Consider the following 16098-nt stretch of genomic DNA (forward strand, 5'->3'; position numbering starts at 1 on the left):
AATTGTTGGCTACCAGCTTGAGTCAAAAGGGGTAACAGTATAATTATTTAATAAGTTCTATAGTTTTATTTAGATTTGGACATACAGTTTTGAAATTAAAAATGTATATGATAGGCTGAAGTACAGTTGCAGCAGCATTAATGGTATAAATGCTATCACAATTTCAAAACTAATATATTGTTCAGAATCAAGGCACACGCTAAATTCATGACCACAAGATCCTCAGTTTAGGAAGAAGCTACTGACTACTGCAAACAGGGTCAAACCTTAAACCCAGAATATGTGTAAGTGACTTGGTAGTCCTTTCCATCATGCACACATCCTCTGGAAGTGCTAATCATTCCTGAGGACAATTGTGCCTGATGTGGAAGGATGTTGGAGGGGATCGGCACCCACTCCATGAATAGAAGGTGGGACTAGAGCTCATGCCATTGAGAGCTGAGCTTTATGGATCTTGATGCTCCTTTCCCCCTTCATTGGAGTTGTGGATGTCACTTCACGCATCAGTAAACCTTTTATTGTTGCTACTGCAGGGGGCAGAGGGAGATCAGGATTGGGTCCCCATTAACACAGGACAAAAAGCAAGGTTAATTATATTGGTTGGGAGTTAGCAAGATTCAGAGTATGTGCATGTTCCTCTTGCCCCTATCACCAGAGAGAGGGATTTCTTTAGGCTGAGGGTCCTTTACTTTGCTCCCAGACTCTCACTTCCATTTGAAAGCAGTGAGCTGCAAAATCACTGTTGGGCTTCATTGCTACATCCATCCAGTCTTCTCAGCTGTCAGCCACAGAGGCTTGTATTCTGCAGTGGATTTGGGGAGGCTTAGCACATGCTCAGTACCTTCCCAATAGCATCTTCCAGCTTCTGGTAGTTGGGGTGAGGGACACTAGACAGCCATATGGGTGCCTCTGCATGTGTTCTTTCTCATTCTGGGGACAAACAGACCTCTGCAGCTGTAGAGTCTAGCTGAATCACACAGTTTGTGCTGTACATCATCTACCTTATGTTTTACACTGCTGCCCCTCACCATAGTGTCTGAAATACTGCCATGTAAAATCAAAAGCAATAGTGAAGTCCTTAGTGGACTGTATAGAGCCTCTGACACGTCAGGGACACTTCAGGAAAATCTGCAGGGATAGGGTTTGTTTTTTTAAATTTTATTTATTTCATTTTTTGTTCTGTCTGTTTCAGGAGGGATTTTTTTTTCTTTTGTTCTTGATTGGGGTTTTTTTTTTTGGTTAAAGAGAAGTGTCAGTGTGATGAGGGTCATTCTTATTGTTATCTAGTCTCTGAGGGTTTGGCCTGCAATATTTATATGAAAATCAATAAAAACAAAGATGAAAAATATGAGGATGGGGTTGGTAATTATTTTAACATATCAAAGAATACAGTATTTTATTCTTTAATTTTTAGATAGTATGAAAACTTCAGAGCTTGCATGTTTCTGTGTGGTTTTGTATTTTTTTTTTTTTTTTAAGGATATTTGTTTACGAGCTGGATATGCTTTAGCCCTTTTTGCATACAACAATCCTGTCCAACAGTTCCTGATATTGGAGACCGGCGCAATTATGATGTCTACATTTGAACCTTTTCTACGATCAGAAATTGAGACAGATAAAGCAATGGCTGCATTTCAGGTATAGGAATAGGGCTTTTACTCATAACACACAAAACAGATTATACATTTTGGGCCTATGTGTAATGTTATGGTTATTAGTATAACTGATAGAACTGATTTTTACACAAAAATATTAATATAAAGCCCTTTTCAAAGAGCTTAAATGGCCGAATATAGTAACACTTATAAAATGTGTAAATTACATTACAGATTCTAAAGATCCTAGTCTTCTCTGCAAGTCTCCATCATGAACTATTTCAAAAATAATCAGAACTTGGGACTGTTTTTGATGGTAGAAGAAAATGTTGGCTATAGACTTGATCCTGTATCTTTACTCAGACAAAAATCAATGGGAATTCTGTCTGATTAAGGAGCGCAGGTTTTTTCCCTATGTGTTTTTAATTTAGCATAAGAAAAGAGTAACCATCGTATCAAGATTATTTTAACAAACCAACAAATGTGTAGAGTGGTGGAAAAGTCTGTAACACCTGAAGATGTATGAGTTATATGAATAAAATTGCTTGTATTGCACTGACATGTCTAGGTTGTGCCTTTTTCTGCCAATAGGCAAAGGTCCAAAGTGCAAATGATAGGGTTGAAAGTGTCTTGTAAACGTACAGCACTATACACAATAAGTGATTTTTTATTAATAAGTGAAGAAAAAAGGAAACAGAAGAAACCTACTTAAACAATCTGTATCTTTTAAAAATTGTCTGCCTTTGATTTCAGATTGTTGTTTTAGCCAGAGTCATAGTGGATGTGGACCAAGTTACTTTGTCTGCAAGAGGTGTTACTATTTTAGTTGAACTACTAAATTCTGAAATGACAGCTACTCTTGTTCTAACAGGTAAGAATTATAGAAGATGAGCAAAAACTCATAGCAATATAAAGTTAAGCATTTCCATAAAATACTGTTGTTTCTCCAAAATGAGATATTGAACAGTAGGATAGTGAAACTTACTGTTTAATATTAGATGGCAGACTCAGGTCAGGAGATTGGCTCTTCCAAAATGCCTGCACAAAGGAATAAGAGGACATAAGGCAGAGGTGGGCAAACTACGGCCCGCGGGACCGTCCTGCCCGGCCCCTGAGTTCCCGGTCGAGGAGGCCAGCCCCCTCCCCCACCACCTCCCTAGCTGCCCCTCTTCCCCCGGAGTCTCAGAGCACTGCGCCACTAGCGCTCTGACCTGCCGCTCCTGTCGGGCAGCGCGGACGGCGTGGCTGGCTCCGGCCGGGCAGTGAGCTCCTGCTGCTTTGAGCAGCATGGTAAGGGGGCGGGGGCTGGATAAGGGGCAGTGGTCCCGGGGGCAGTCGGGACAGAGAGCGGGGGCGGTTGGATGGGCGTGGGAGTCCGGGGGGGCTGTAAGGGAGTGGGGGCATGGATAGGGGTCAGGGCAGTTGGGACAGGGAGCGGGGGAATTGGATAGGGGGTGGGGTCCTGGGGAACGGTTGGGGTGGGGGTCCCAGGAGGGGGTGGTCAGGGGACAAGGAGCAGGGGGTGTTGGATGGGTCACGGGTTCTGAGGGGGACAGTCGGGGGGCGGGAATGGGGTGGGCACCAGGCTGTTTGGGGAGGCACAGCCTTCTCTACCCAGCCCTCCATACAGTTTCGCAACCCCGATGTGGCCCTTGGGCCAAAAAGTTTGCCCACCCCTGACATAAGGCATCTCTTGGTCTGCTTACAGCATGAGGGAGGGAGGAGCAGCTGCCTCTGCAGGGCTTTTACTCCCACTCCCATGCCCCACTATGGTCTGCCTACCATAATTAAACTAATGTAGAGGGAGAACTAATCTGCGTTAGGAAAAAAGATTTGGCAGATTACTTTCCCCCCTCTAACAAGGTAGGACCCAGGGACTGAATTGTGACTCTGAGACACAATTTAGTCCCTCATCTGTTTCTAGGGCAGCACAGGTTACATGCTGCCCCTTACCCTGGGCAAACTGTAGCTTTATAATCTGGCCCTCCATTTTTATTCAATTCTTGCTCAGGCAAAATTCATATAGACATCAATGAGAGTTTTCCTTTGGTAATATATGAGTAAAAACTGAAGAAGGATTTCAAGATTTTGCTCAAAGACGATAAAGGAGATGAATTTAATAAAATACTGCTACAGTATTTTAAAATGATTCCTCTTACAAAAGCAAATTTCTTGGAGGCAGAAATCAACATTTTAGATGCAATAGATATAAAAAACGTATTGAGAATATCACCGTAGAAATAATGGCAGAAGACAAAAGACTGTGGGTGTGACGACTTCCGTGATAATATTTAAACACATTTTGAAAAAAACAAAGAATTTCATTAAGATTATGCAGGAGACTAGAAGTGAGCAAACTGATAATATGTTTGACATTATATGATGTGTAATTCCAGTGTCTAATTAATTTGTAGGGAAGTTATTGGCTAGCCTGGCTCATACAAGAGCAGGTGTTCCAGAAGCAATTACTGAACTAGGAACTATCAAACGTCTTTGTTATCATTTGTACTCAGATAAAGAAGAGGTAAAATTTCTCCCATCTCCCCAAAATAAAATGTTCATGTTGTGGTTTTAAATTTATTTTTCTTCTTTATTAATTAGATCTATTTGTTTGAAAAATTAGCTGATGAATGTTAGCTTTATATGTAGTAATAGAAATATTTTATAAAACCTCACTAAACAACCAAAAAGCCACATTAAAAATAAAATAACTGTGTAAGACAAAGATCCTGGCCCCATTGAAATCAATGGCAAAATTTCCACTGACTTCAGTGGGGCCAGGATTTCCCCCAAAGGTTTCAGTGTATGTTTGTTAAATTCTTAAATCCTGATCATGAATGGTAAATTTCTTACCTGATAATTTCCTTTATAATAGTAGTATCTACCACTATTCTGAGATGTATGTGAAGTAGTTAGCAGTGAACAGAAGTCAGGAGAAATAAGAAACAAGATTGAGATAAGGAAGACACCCCCCCCCCCCAACTCCAAGTTAACACTGCTCTACAGCCAAAATGCTTCTGAAATAAATGAAGTCAAACTTTACTAATTCTGGCTCACTGAGAACGAAAATGATGCTTAAAATTGTTGATTGGCTCTAGTTTTCAAGATATGCTATTGGGTCAGTATATACGACCCTTGACTTGGGAATGGCAGCGGATAAGTGAGTTATAAAGGGAAGGGATCTCAATTTAAACCAGAAATGACTAAAATACATCTTTGACTGGATCTATGAATAAATCTATGACTGGGTTTGGACAGTACTTGCTTTTTAGGCAAAACAATGAATGATGCAATCTGAAGCTGGTACTGCATCATACAGGATATGAATTGTATCATGCTATTCCTAGAAGTCATGGATGATGCAATCATAACGAAGCTTACATCACTCTGCTGAACAAATTGCCCTATATCAGCTTGTAATAGAGTCGCGCCAGGGCTCTACCCTCCGAGACGGAGGGGTGCCACACTGGCTCACTATAGCGCAGACAATTAAAGCTCAGGTCCCTTTACGCGGGGGCTGAGCGGCCGGCAGTTCGGGGAGCTCAGGCCCTTAGGCAGGGCTGAGCGCTAATCAGCAGTTTAAGCAGGCCCCGGCCCTGGATCAGGGCGGGGCACAAACAGTCACAGCTCAAGCCCTTTGGGGCAGGGGTTGGGCAAACAAGCAGTTAAGGAGCTCAGGCCCTCTGGTGCAGGGGCTGAGCAGACAAGCAGTTAAGGAGCCCAGGCCCTGGGGCAGGGTAGGGCACAAACAGTCACAGCTCAGGCCCTTGGATGCAGGGGCTGAGCAGACAAGCAGTTAAGGTAAGCCCAGGGTCCTACACCTAAAGCATTGGGTGAGGGGAAGCCTGCCACCCATGAACGGGGTGGCAGGGGGGAACGCAGGCCCACCCACTCCACTGCGTTCCAGCCCGGGGCCCTAGCAGCAGTTACTGCCGCTGCCGGTCAGTGGGGTATCCTGACCGAAACACACTGACATCGGCTCACAGGCCTCTGTAGCCTGACCGGGGTCAGCTACCCCCGGGCTACTTCCGTGTTCCCCCTCGGGGCCTACCTCGTTGGCGATGCCGGGTTCGGGCCAGTCCAGCAGCATTGGTTCCTCGGGTGCGGGGCTTGGGGGCCGGTCCAGCAGCTCTCCCCCAGAGTAGCTGGCACGGGGCAGGCTTGGCTCCTCCTCGGGGTAGCTGGTCCGGGGCAGGCTTGGCCAGTCCTCCTCGGGGTGGCTGGCACGGGGCAGGCGTGGCCAGTCCTCCTTGGGGTAGCGGGTCCGGGACAGGCTGGGCCAGTCCTCCTCGGTGTACCTGGCGAGAGGTAGGCTCGACCAGCATGGGGGGGGTAGCAGGTGGCTCGCGTCCTGCAGTTGTCTCCCAAGCAGGAGCTCGGCCCGGGACGTCTGCTCTCTCTGGCGGTCTGGGCCTTACTGAGCTCTCCCGGCGGGCTTTTATACTTCCGGGTCGGGGCCGTGACCTCGGAGGGGTGGGCCCCGGACCCGGTGGCTCCGCCCATGCTGGGGTTGGAGGAAGCTCGGCCCTATCGGAGACGGAGGGGTGCCACACTGGCTCACTACACAGCTCTAGAAATCATACAGTGTCGTGCTCTCTTATTTGTCAGGGTTTGATTTTGCAAAGGGACACATTTCTGTTTAGCCAAAGTGAGCAGAGATGCCTCGTACTTGTGTGAACAGTGCAGATAACTTCTGCTATGTTTGCGGTGAAGTGACTTTTGCATCACAAAAGCGCAGTATAACCACTATGGTTAAGAAAGCCTATCACCTTTATTTTGGCTGCAAAATTGGAGATCAGGACAAGAAGTGGGCCCCACACATATGCTGCAACACTTGTGCAACAAATCTTCGCCAGTGGTTGAACAGGAAAAGGAAATCTATGCCTTTTGCAGTGCCAATGATTTGGAGAGAGCCAACAGATCATACCAGCAATTGTTACTTCTCCATGGTGCCTCCAGTTGAGAAAGGTGTGTCGAAGAAAAAGTGGACTGTGCATTATTCAAACATTCCATCAGCTATATGCCCAGTACCCCACGGAGAAGGACTGCCGGTTCCTGATGCACCAGAATCATTCTCACGAGTCAGACGAGGAAGAGGAAGAGGATGAAACTTCTGGTCCTGAACCATCAATGTCACAGGACCCACATTTTCTTCCATCCTCCTCCTCTGAACCACACCTCATAACACAAGGTGAACTGAATGACCTTGTCAGGGATTTGGAACTACCCAAGAGTAAGGCAGAGCTGTTGGGCTCCAGACTACAGCAGTGGAATCTCCTGGCAGGTGATGTTAGGGTTTCCATGTTCTGTGACCGTCAAAAGGATCTTGTCCCATTCTTCTTCATGGAAGGTGCTCTTGTAGCCTGCAGCAACATCGATGGTCTGATGGCAGCCCTCAACATCGTTCACAATCCAGATGAGTGGAGACTGTTCATTGATTCATCGAAGACGAGTCTGAAAACTGTTTTACTGCATAATGGCAATGTTTTGCCATCAATTCCAGTTGGTCATGCAGTCCATATGAAGGAAACCTATGACAACATGAAACAACTTTTGAGGTGCATAAACTCTGACCAACATCAGTGGCAGCTTTGTGGCGCTTTGAAGGTTGTTGCTCTCTTGCTTGGTCTGCAGACTGGATACACAAAGTACTGCTGTTTTCTCTGCGAATGGGATAGTCGTGCAAGAGATTCCCACTACATCAAGAAAGATTGGCCACTCCGACAGTCATTGGAGCCTGGGAGGAAAAGTGTTCAGCATCCACCACTTGTTGAATCAAGGAAGATTTTGTTACCACCCTTACACATCAAGCTGGGTCTGATGAAGAACTTTGTCAAGGCCATTGACAAAACACAAGCAGCTTTCAAGTACCTCCATGGAAAATTTCCAAGGTTAAGTGAAGCTAAGATAAAGGAAGGTGTCTTTGTTGGTCCTCAGATTTGTGAGCTTCTTCGAGATGATGCATTTGACCATGCACTGCGTGGCAAGGAAAAGACGGCATGGAAAGCCTTCCAGTTAGTGGCAATAAATTTTCTCGGAAACAACCAGGCACACAACTACAGGTTGTTAGTGGAAAACCTCCTCAAGGCATACAAAAGCCTTGGTTGCAACATGTCACTAAAGATACATTTTTTGCACTCTCATCTAGATTTTTTTCCACCGAACTGCGGAGCAGTGAGCGACGAGCACGGCGAACGATTTCACCAGGATATTGCAACAATGGAGAAACGCTATCAGGGCAAATGGAGCCCATCAATGCTTTCAGACTATTGCTGGCCAGTGACAAGAGATGCTCCATTTAATGAATACAAGAGACAAGCCAAGAAGCGCCGAGTAGACACTGAATAGGACTAAACTATGTACATAATAGTTTTTTCCCTTTTGTTTCATAATACATTTTATTTATATAACCCTTTTGCTGATTTTTAAAGTGTTATATAAACAGGACAGGTGAAATATTATCACGTAAAGCAACCATAAACACATGAAAAGACCTAGGTTTACAAATTATGATTAAAACTCTACTATCTACACAATATACATAGACATAAAATGTAAAAACTTAAATATCATAGAAACAGTAGCCAATCAGTTGTTTTAATTGTCATATTTGAATTCAGCACATCAAAATACATAATAAATAGCACATTTTATCTCTGAAGCAGACAACTTCTCAAAAATTGTAGACCAGCGTAATTGCCCCAAATGGCAATACTATTACTATACCACTGCTTGTAGCATATCGCTGCCACAGGAGGCCTCTGTGAAGGATAGAAAGTCCACTTTATAGGATCTAATAAAGGTGCTAACTTATGACCACGTTGCTGCCCTGCAGATTTCTGAAGTAGAAGCATAAGTACTTTTTGCCTATACAGTCATCATAGCTCTTGTGGCATGTGCCTTAATGCCTTCTGGACTGGAGCACCTGACATCTTGCATGCTTCTATGAAGCGTAGCTTGATCCATATAGTTACTAATAGCTTGGATACCCTACGCCTTTGGTTCTTTGGATGAAAGGATACAAACAAGGAGCCCTAGCTTCTTGTTGATTTGGGGCACATGTTATAGCTCTTTAGTGCTTTTTTGAACATCTAAAGTGTGCCATACTTTTTCTCAGATGCTGTGGCTTTGGACAGAATGAAGGAAGGAGTATCTCCTGTGAGGAATGGGAAAATGAATTCACCTTAGGCAAGAATGATTCTGATATTCTTCACACCAGCTTTTTCACACCTGGAACATGCAGTGAGATTCCTATGTGAATATAGCTACCAGTTCAAAAACTCATCTAGCAGATGTGATGGTGACCAGAAAACAGATTTTTATGGATAGGTAGAATAGAGATATTGATGTCAATGGCTCAAAAGGGTGTGGGTTAGGACTTTTAATTTCTATTGGAGGTTCCATTTGGGAACAAATGGTTTAACCACAAGTTTAGCCAGTCTGATTGCTCTAAGAAATCTGGATTCTTGAGGGTTCTCTTAAGGAACCAGAGGATCCAGAAAATAGGAGGCTACTTATTGTTGACACCTGGTGTGGTGTGGAGCTGGGCTGAATTCCATTGTTTACTCCTTCCTGAAGAAAGTCCAGGATATCTGAGATACCAGGATCCTTGGGATTTTTATTATGTTCTTCACACCACGAGCTAAACGTAGTCCAGATGGAAGAGCAGCCCTTTAGTGTTGAATCTTGCCTGGAGGAGAAGAGTTCTAATTGCTTTGGAAGATCACTTGCACAGCTAAGGCTTCTAATGGTAACCGTGTCTCAAAGGGTCACAATTGAGGATGCCAAATTCAGGATGAACTGGTGAGAAATAGGGCAGATACACCCCAAGACTGATGGCTAATCCCCCTTAGGATATACCAAACCAGCAACAAAAGTAAACTTCTGTTTCACCACACTGGCTAACAAGAAGTCATAAAAGCAGTTTCCCCTGTCATTTCAGTCCTTGTATTACCACTGAAAACACTGGATTGAAAGGTGAGTGGTTCTTTACAACCAGTCTCATCAACTAAAAGGTTCTTCTGATCCCAAAGGACCAGCCACACACCCACATCAATATATAAGTTATATCTTACCCAAAAATCATGCTGATGCCAATCCTTTAGTATCTAAAAACTAAAGGTTTATTCATGGAAAGAAAGAGAAAGAAAGAAAGAAGTGAGAGTTAAAATTGGTTAAAGGAATCAAATACATACAATAAATGCAGAGTTCTTTGTTCAGGCTTGTAGCAGAGATGGAATAAACTGCTGGTGTAAGTCTCTGGCTGCTTCCAAATCATTGGAAGGTCTTCAGTCCATTGGTTAGAATGCTTTAATCTGGGTGTGGATGGAGAAATGGGCCTTGGTAAAGGATGTCTGGTCTCACTGAGAGCTGCACTGGTGGTTCCAATTTCAGTTCTATCAGATTGGAGAATCATGATCTCTTTGGCCAGCGTGAAGCTATCTTTGCTTCTTCTCGCCTTATCTTCTGGATCACCTTCCCTAGAAGTGGAAAGGGCAGAATTGCATAAAACAGGCCTTGTGGCCATATGTGCAAAAAAGCAACTGTTCTCAAAGATCTGAGGTGTGCTTCCCTGGCGAAGTATTAGAGTCACTAGTATGATGATTGGTGAATAGATCCACTGCCAGAAGGCTGAATTTCTGCAAAATCAGAGTGATTCAGGCATCATTCTGAGTTTTTGATTATGCGTCTGCTGAGCCAGTCTGCCTTTGGATTCAGCTCTTCTTTTATGTATATTGGCCTTATGGAAGGGAGAGTCCTCTCTACCCATTTCATTATCTCCATTACTTCTGTGCATAGTAACGCTCCTTGTTCCCCATTGGTTGTTGAGATGCCACATTGGTTGTGTTGCACAGGACATTTTTCTACCTCTAAGTAGTTCTGCAACCTCTGTAGGGCTAGCTTGATGGCTCTAAGCTCCAATAGGTTGATGCTCTGGTTCCTTTTCCTGGAGTTCTAGGCACCTTGTGCTGTCCAACCCGGATGCGCTCTCCATCCCGACAGGATGGCCTCATTTGTGAGCAGGAGTGGTGAAAGCTCCCTAAAAGTGTGTGTGGGGGGCACCCACTCCCAAACCATGCCCCCCCCCTGTGCTGCCCCTTCTCCTTGAGGCTTTTCCATCCACTCGCTCCTCTCCCCCATTCACCCCCTATCGCTCGCCCTTACAGCTGGTAAAAAGTGATGGAGCCATGCCTCTCCCTCCCGCTCCCACCGCCCCGCCCCCCGTTCCGGTGCCCCTGCTTGTAAGTAACTGTGGGTCTGGAAGGCATATGGGAAGACTCCTGCGGAGGTTCTGTGGGATTGCCCACCACCTTTGAGAATTCAGCATCTGGTTGGGAACCAGTACCTGATCTTGCATGCATTCTGGTGAATTGTTCCATACTTACAGGAGAAATGCCTAGAGGCACCTCACCCCTGGAGTGATATCTGTATTTGAAACCAGGAGGTCCAGTAACTGTATACATTGAGATAACTGTATGGCTGCAAGTCTGTTATTACTTGTTTTTAAAGTTGTTTTTAATATAGAATTGTAAATATAGATGGAGTATTATTAAGACTTAGCCAAAATAATAAAATTAATAGTAATTTAATTTTTTTATTATTTCTAAACTGCCTAATCAGGCACACTTATCAACATGGATTAAAGCCAAATACTTTTGTTCATCTTCCCATGGCTATTCATCTTTTCCAACGTGTGCCCCATTATAAAATGCTTAATCTTGCTCTCATTAAGTCAATAGATAAACTCCCTGTGGTGTAGGATCAGGCCTGAAGTGTACATCAGGCTACCAGTGGTAGACCCAAATTTATCTTCGTTTTACTGGGGGGGGGAGGAGGTTCTGTTATTTTAAATTATTGACTATTATTCTGATCCTCATTTGGTGGTTTTGTCAGGTTGGGAGCTGTGAGCATCCTTGCTCTGTTTTGATAATATAGTTGCTTTATTTAATGTGAAGAATACATCTTTGAAATCAGAATTATAATCAGCCTCAAACCATTATCAGGGACAACATTTCTGTTTCTTCTAGGTTCGTATAGCCTCAGCTGGTGCTCTTGGATACTTAACATTTAACCGCACTGCTTATCGCCATCTATTAGTGGAATGCAGGAACAAACCCAAGCAGTTCACACGTCTAATGAATAACATCAGCAGGGATGCAAAAATAAGCCAGGACTTTGTAAAAGAATTCCAAAGGCAAAGACAAGTGGGGCTGCCTTCTTTAAGGTACCATATGCTGTACAATTTATATGGGTGTGTGTTTACTGAAGTTAAAAAATGAAATAGAAATAATTATATGATTTTCTATCTAAGGATAAATTTTCCAAATATGGCAGCAGAGGTCTGTATGCAAAAAATGCACGTACATACAACTAAGCCATTGGTGCATGCAAAAAGATATTTGCTCATGCAAGTGCCTTTTGTGGGCACAGTTAGTCAATTTGCTTTGGCAAAAGTGGGTACATGTATATGTGAATGTTGGCCTCAACTTTAAGAAAATGTATCCTTCCTTGTGCACAAATATTTCCTTACTCCTCTCAAGCCTAATCTCATATTCTGTGTATATATTTCAAATATATGCACACTTTATCACTGCTTTACAAGATGGTATCTTTTTTCTCATGTGAAAATCTAGGTGATATACTAGGAACCAGTAACACCAGTCTCAAAATATTAAGGTAACATTATCATTTGCAAATATCTTAGGCAAAATAGTCAATTGGACAAAATCCAAAGTAATAAATTGGGGCAAGTTCAGTCAGGACCCTGTGCATGAGCATGAATCAGAATACTGTGCACGGCGCGGGGAGTGCATAGCAGAAGTTTTACATCGCTAACATGCTCCCCCAAAACGCACAGGTCCTCCAGAAATGGAGGTGGTTTGCTCTGGAACATGATTTACATATTTTTTTGAATAGATGCAATTGACTTGGCATTGGCCCCCTTCACTCTCCACAGACTGTTCTTTCTCCTGACAGGATTCATTCCTGGCCAAAATGGGTGTATGATAATGTTGTTTTTTTAGCATATGTATTGGGTTGTGTTCATTGTGGGGCCATTCATGGAGGCAAAATTTAGCTCCTTGTCAAAAAGCTGTACATCAAATTTAAATGCTCTGTTTATTATTTATATTTATATAAATCCATTCAATACTCAGAGCTACTACAAAAAATTAATGGTAGAATTTAGAGTAAGTTATGGGCATCTCCAATCCCATATAAAAAAACCAAAACAGAATTTATAATTAAAAAAAGACATTCATATTGAAATGAAAACATAAAAATATAACTGATATAGAAATTAAATGAATTTAGTTTATTATCGGTATTACAGTAGCATATTGAAACTCGGACAAAGGTAAGGTCCTTCTTGTGTTAGGCTCTGTATGACTAAAAAAAAGATGGTCCCTGTCCCAAAAAGCTCACAATCTAGGTTTAAGACAGAAGAAACAAACTGATAGGCAGGAAGAGAGTGGGAGGACAAGGTAATAGTAAAATGAGCATATTTTGCATAGTAGGCAGTGAGTTTAGTCTATCATCTGCCTACCATAAGCAGCTAGTAGTGCTTTTTTAAGTTTTTGTGACAGAGGTACTTGGAGGACAAGGTGGTGGCTCTGCAGATTATGACAGGTTTTCCTCCCATATATAAAGTGATATAAAAGAAAGTGTACAGGTGGTTTTGGGAGAAGAGGACCATCTTTGACAGTTCAGATTACATGGTATAGTTAAAGATAACTTTGGCTCCGTAATAATCCACCACAAGAACATGTTAAGAGTTGGACCCTCTCAACCATAGCCCTTTGGGAACAGTGCAGAACAGAATTTCCCTGTAGATTCAGTAAGCCAGTAGTTGACAGCAGCTGCTAGCCTGCATGCTCTCATCCTCCAGTTGTGAGGGTGGAACCTATCTCCCACCTCTACAACGTGGGGTTGCAATGGGAGAATATCCCCACCCCCTTATGCCAACTCTGGGTATGTGATGGGTTGTGGATACGAGAGACCCTACAACTTCTTTCCCTCAATGATAAAAATGAGAAGAGAGAGAATGTTTTAACAAATGTTACTGTAAACAGGAATCAAAGTTTAAATGCAGGCTCATTAACTTTCAGCACCACAATGCTGCCTAGTTATTCTGCCCCTCTACGAGGTGTATTTACACAGAGTAACAGGAAGTTATGGCCAGGCCCTCATATGTCAGAAGACCTATGCAAGCCAGCCATGCTAGCAGTTGCTATAAGCAAATTCAGGGAACGCTACTGAAACAGAACTTCTGTGATTGTATTCACTACTAATGTTACAAAAGTGATTACTTTTGCTGTATTTTAAATTACTATAAATTATAGCCAGTTATGGAAATAAAACCTAGCAATCCAATAAAACAGTTCTCATGGAAGGTATGGTATGGGACTGTACATCAGTTTATTCTAGCGAATAAACCTAGGACATAATAGGAATAAAGAAAATCTATCTGACAAACTTATATCCATGTTTATAAAGAGTTTTAGAAACATGTTTTTTATAGTCAAACTCTTGCATGAATGATTAGGAACTATAATGTACTAACTACATTCAGGTTAATAAAGAGAGAATTCTAAAGGAAACAGAATTAGTAGTAGGGTTTGGAATGCCGATAACTACATGGTTTCTTCTGTGCAGTGATGCTTCCTTTCAATTCTGTCATTGATTATATTTCTTTTAGAATTCTTTCCCAGAATTTACATAAATCAGTCAATTCCTAGAACATATTGTGATAATCTTCCATGTAAATTTTACATTTCTAACAGCTGTTACGCTTTCATACTTAATCCTAAACAGTGTGATTTGCGTCTTGTTAAAATATCCATGTAACTATGAATTCCTTACAATTTCATAGAATAGAATCGTAGAATATCAGGGTTGAAAGGGACTTTAGGAGGTCATCTAGTCCAACCCCCTGCTCAAAGCAGGACTAATCCCCAGGCAGATTTTTGCCCCAGATCCCTAAATGGCTCCCTCAAGGACTGAATTTACAATCCTGGGTTTAGCAGGCCAATGCTCAAACCACTGAGCTATCCCTGAGTTCTGAGTGATACTTTAAAGCTAAAAGGAACATTTGAGTAAGAGTCCTGTGCTTAAATTTATGTCTCAATAATAAATAAAATAAAAGCATACTTCCAGACTGGAATCAGAAAATACCACCCACTGTTCAAGGACAGATTGTGATATAAATGGAAAATGAATTGAATGAGACTCTAACATTAGACTTATAAGACAACATACATGGAAACAATTTGTAGATGACATCAGCTAAGATTCTGATAGGATCCCCCTCCTTTTCTTTAAACTAACATGTAACAAATATAAATTAAATATATTATTCCCACACAAAACCCTCCTATGTGGTGGTGATGAGATTTCAGATATATATCAGTACTTTGAATTTCAATAATTTTTTAAATTAAAAAAAAAAAATTCAAGATTAAATTTACAAGAAACACCAAATTTTGAAAGCCTTGAAATTCAAAGTTAAGATAGGTTTCAGAGTAGCAGCGTGTTAGTCTGTATCCGCAAAAAGAACAGGAGTACTTGTGGCAGCTTAGAGACTAACAAATTTATTTGAGCATAAGCTTTCGTGGGCTACAGCCCACTTCTTCGGTTGCATCGTTAAGATAGTCGAACTAGCTAAGTGTTCTGTAATTGGTGTTAATTTTGTATGTTTCTGATACTAAAAGTGATGACTTGTCATCACACTAACTTTTGTTTTTAATGTAAATACTTTAATATAATGATCTGTGTCTAAAGAGACTTAGATTAATAGCTGCCAAACAGATAGAGGCTTGATGTTATGAGGTTCTCAGTGCCTTCTGTACTTTGAAGGATTGGGACCTTAAGAACAAGTGGGGAAAAATTGCCTTCAGCGTTCTATTTATCTAATGAGGAATTTGTAAAATTATTTTGTGTGTATTGTGTATAACACTTAAGGTGGTAAAGTGGCACTGTGGGCTGGATTGTAACTACAATCTGGCCTAAGAGACACTGTGTAGTTGCACTGCCCCAGGAGTAAAGCAGGAATGGGACACAGATCAACAAAGGGACGTAGGCACCTAAACCCCAGATTTAGGTGCCACTGCAATCCATAAAACCCTAGTTTAGCTGCCACCTAACTCCGTAGGTTCCTAAACTCACTCAGTGCCTAAATTTTGGCTGTAACAGTTTCCTAAGCACCTAAGAGGCTGCCTTTGGGCATGTGCGCTGTTGCTTCAGGCAGGCACTCAGGCATCTATCTCATAAGCCACAGCACAAACATCAAAGCAGGTGAAGACAGGTATTGCCCTGCTTATCTGGCCTGTGGGGCTCAGTCTAATAGGCCTTGCTCTGAGCATTCCACACAAAATAGGTGGGGATGGGTGGGATGGGGAGAAGAGGCCTCCCTTATACGTTTAGACCAGCGATTGGGAAACTCACCTGGAAGTGGGAGCAGTACCTGAGAGGTGGGAAACCCCTATTCAAATCCCTTCTCATCAGA

The 16098-nt window shown here is 42.4% G+C and overlaps 1 protein-coding gene across 2 annotated transcripts in view; it reads left to right on the forward strand.

The window, feature by feature from the left end:
* The window catches only part of ANKAR (ankyrin and armadillo repeat containing), a 47179-nt gene that overhangs the window by 27325 nt on the left and 3756 nt on the right, over positions 1–16098 (forward strand). For both annotated transcript variants that reach the window (XM_034786488.1, XM_034786487.1), the window contains 4 exons: positions 1480–1638; positions 2349–2466; positions 4010–4119; positions 11624–11820. In XM_034786488.1, the coding sequence (XP_034642379.1) occupies positions 1480–1638; positions 2349–2466; positions 4010–4119; positions 11624–11820 (584 nt within the window). The remainder of the gene's footprint in view (positions 1–1479; positions 1639–2348; positions 2467–4009; positions 4120–11623; positions 11821–16098) is intronic.

The sequence above is a fragment of the Trachemys scripta genome, chromosome 11 (assembly GCF_013100865.1).
Source record: "Trachemys scripta elegans isolate TJP31775 chromosome 11, CAS_Tse_1.0, whole genome shotgun sequence".
In the NCBI taxonomy this organism is placed as follows: Eukaryota; Metazoa; Chordata; order Testudines; family Emydidae; genus Trachemys; species Trachemys scripta.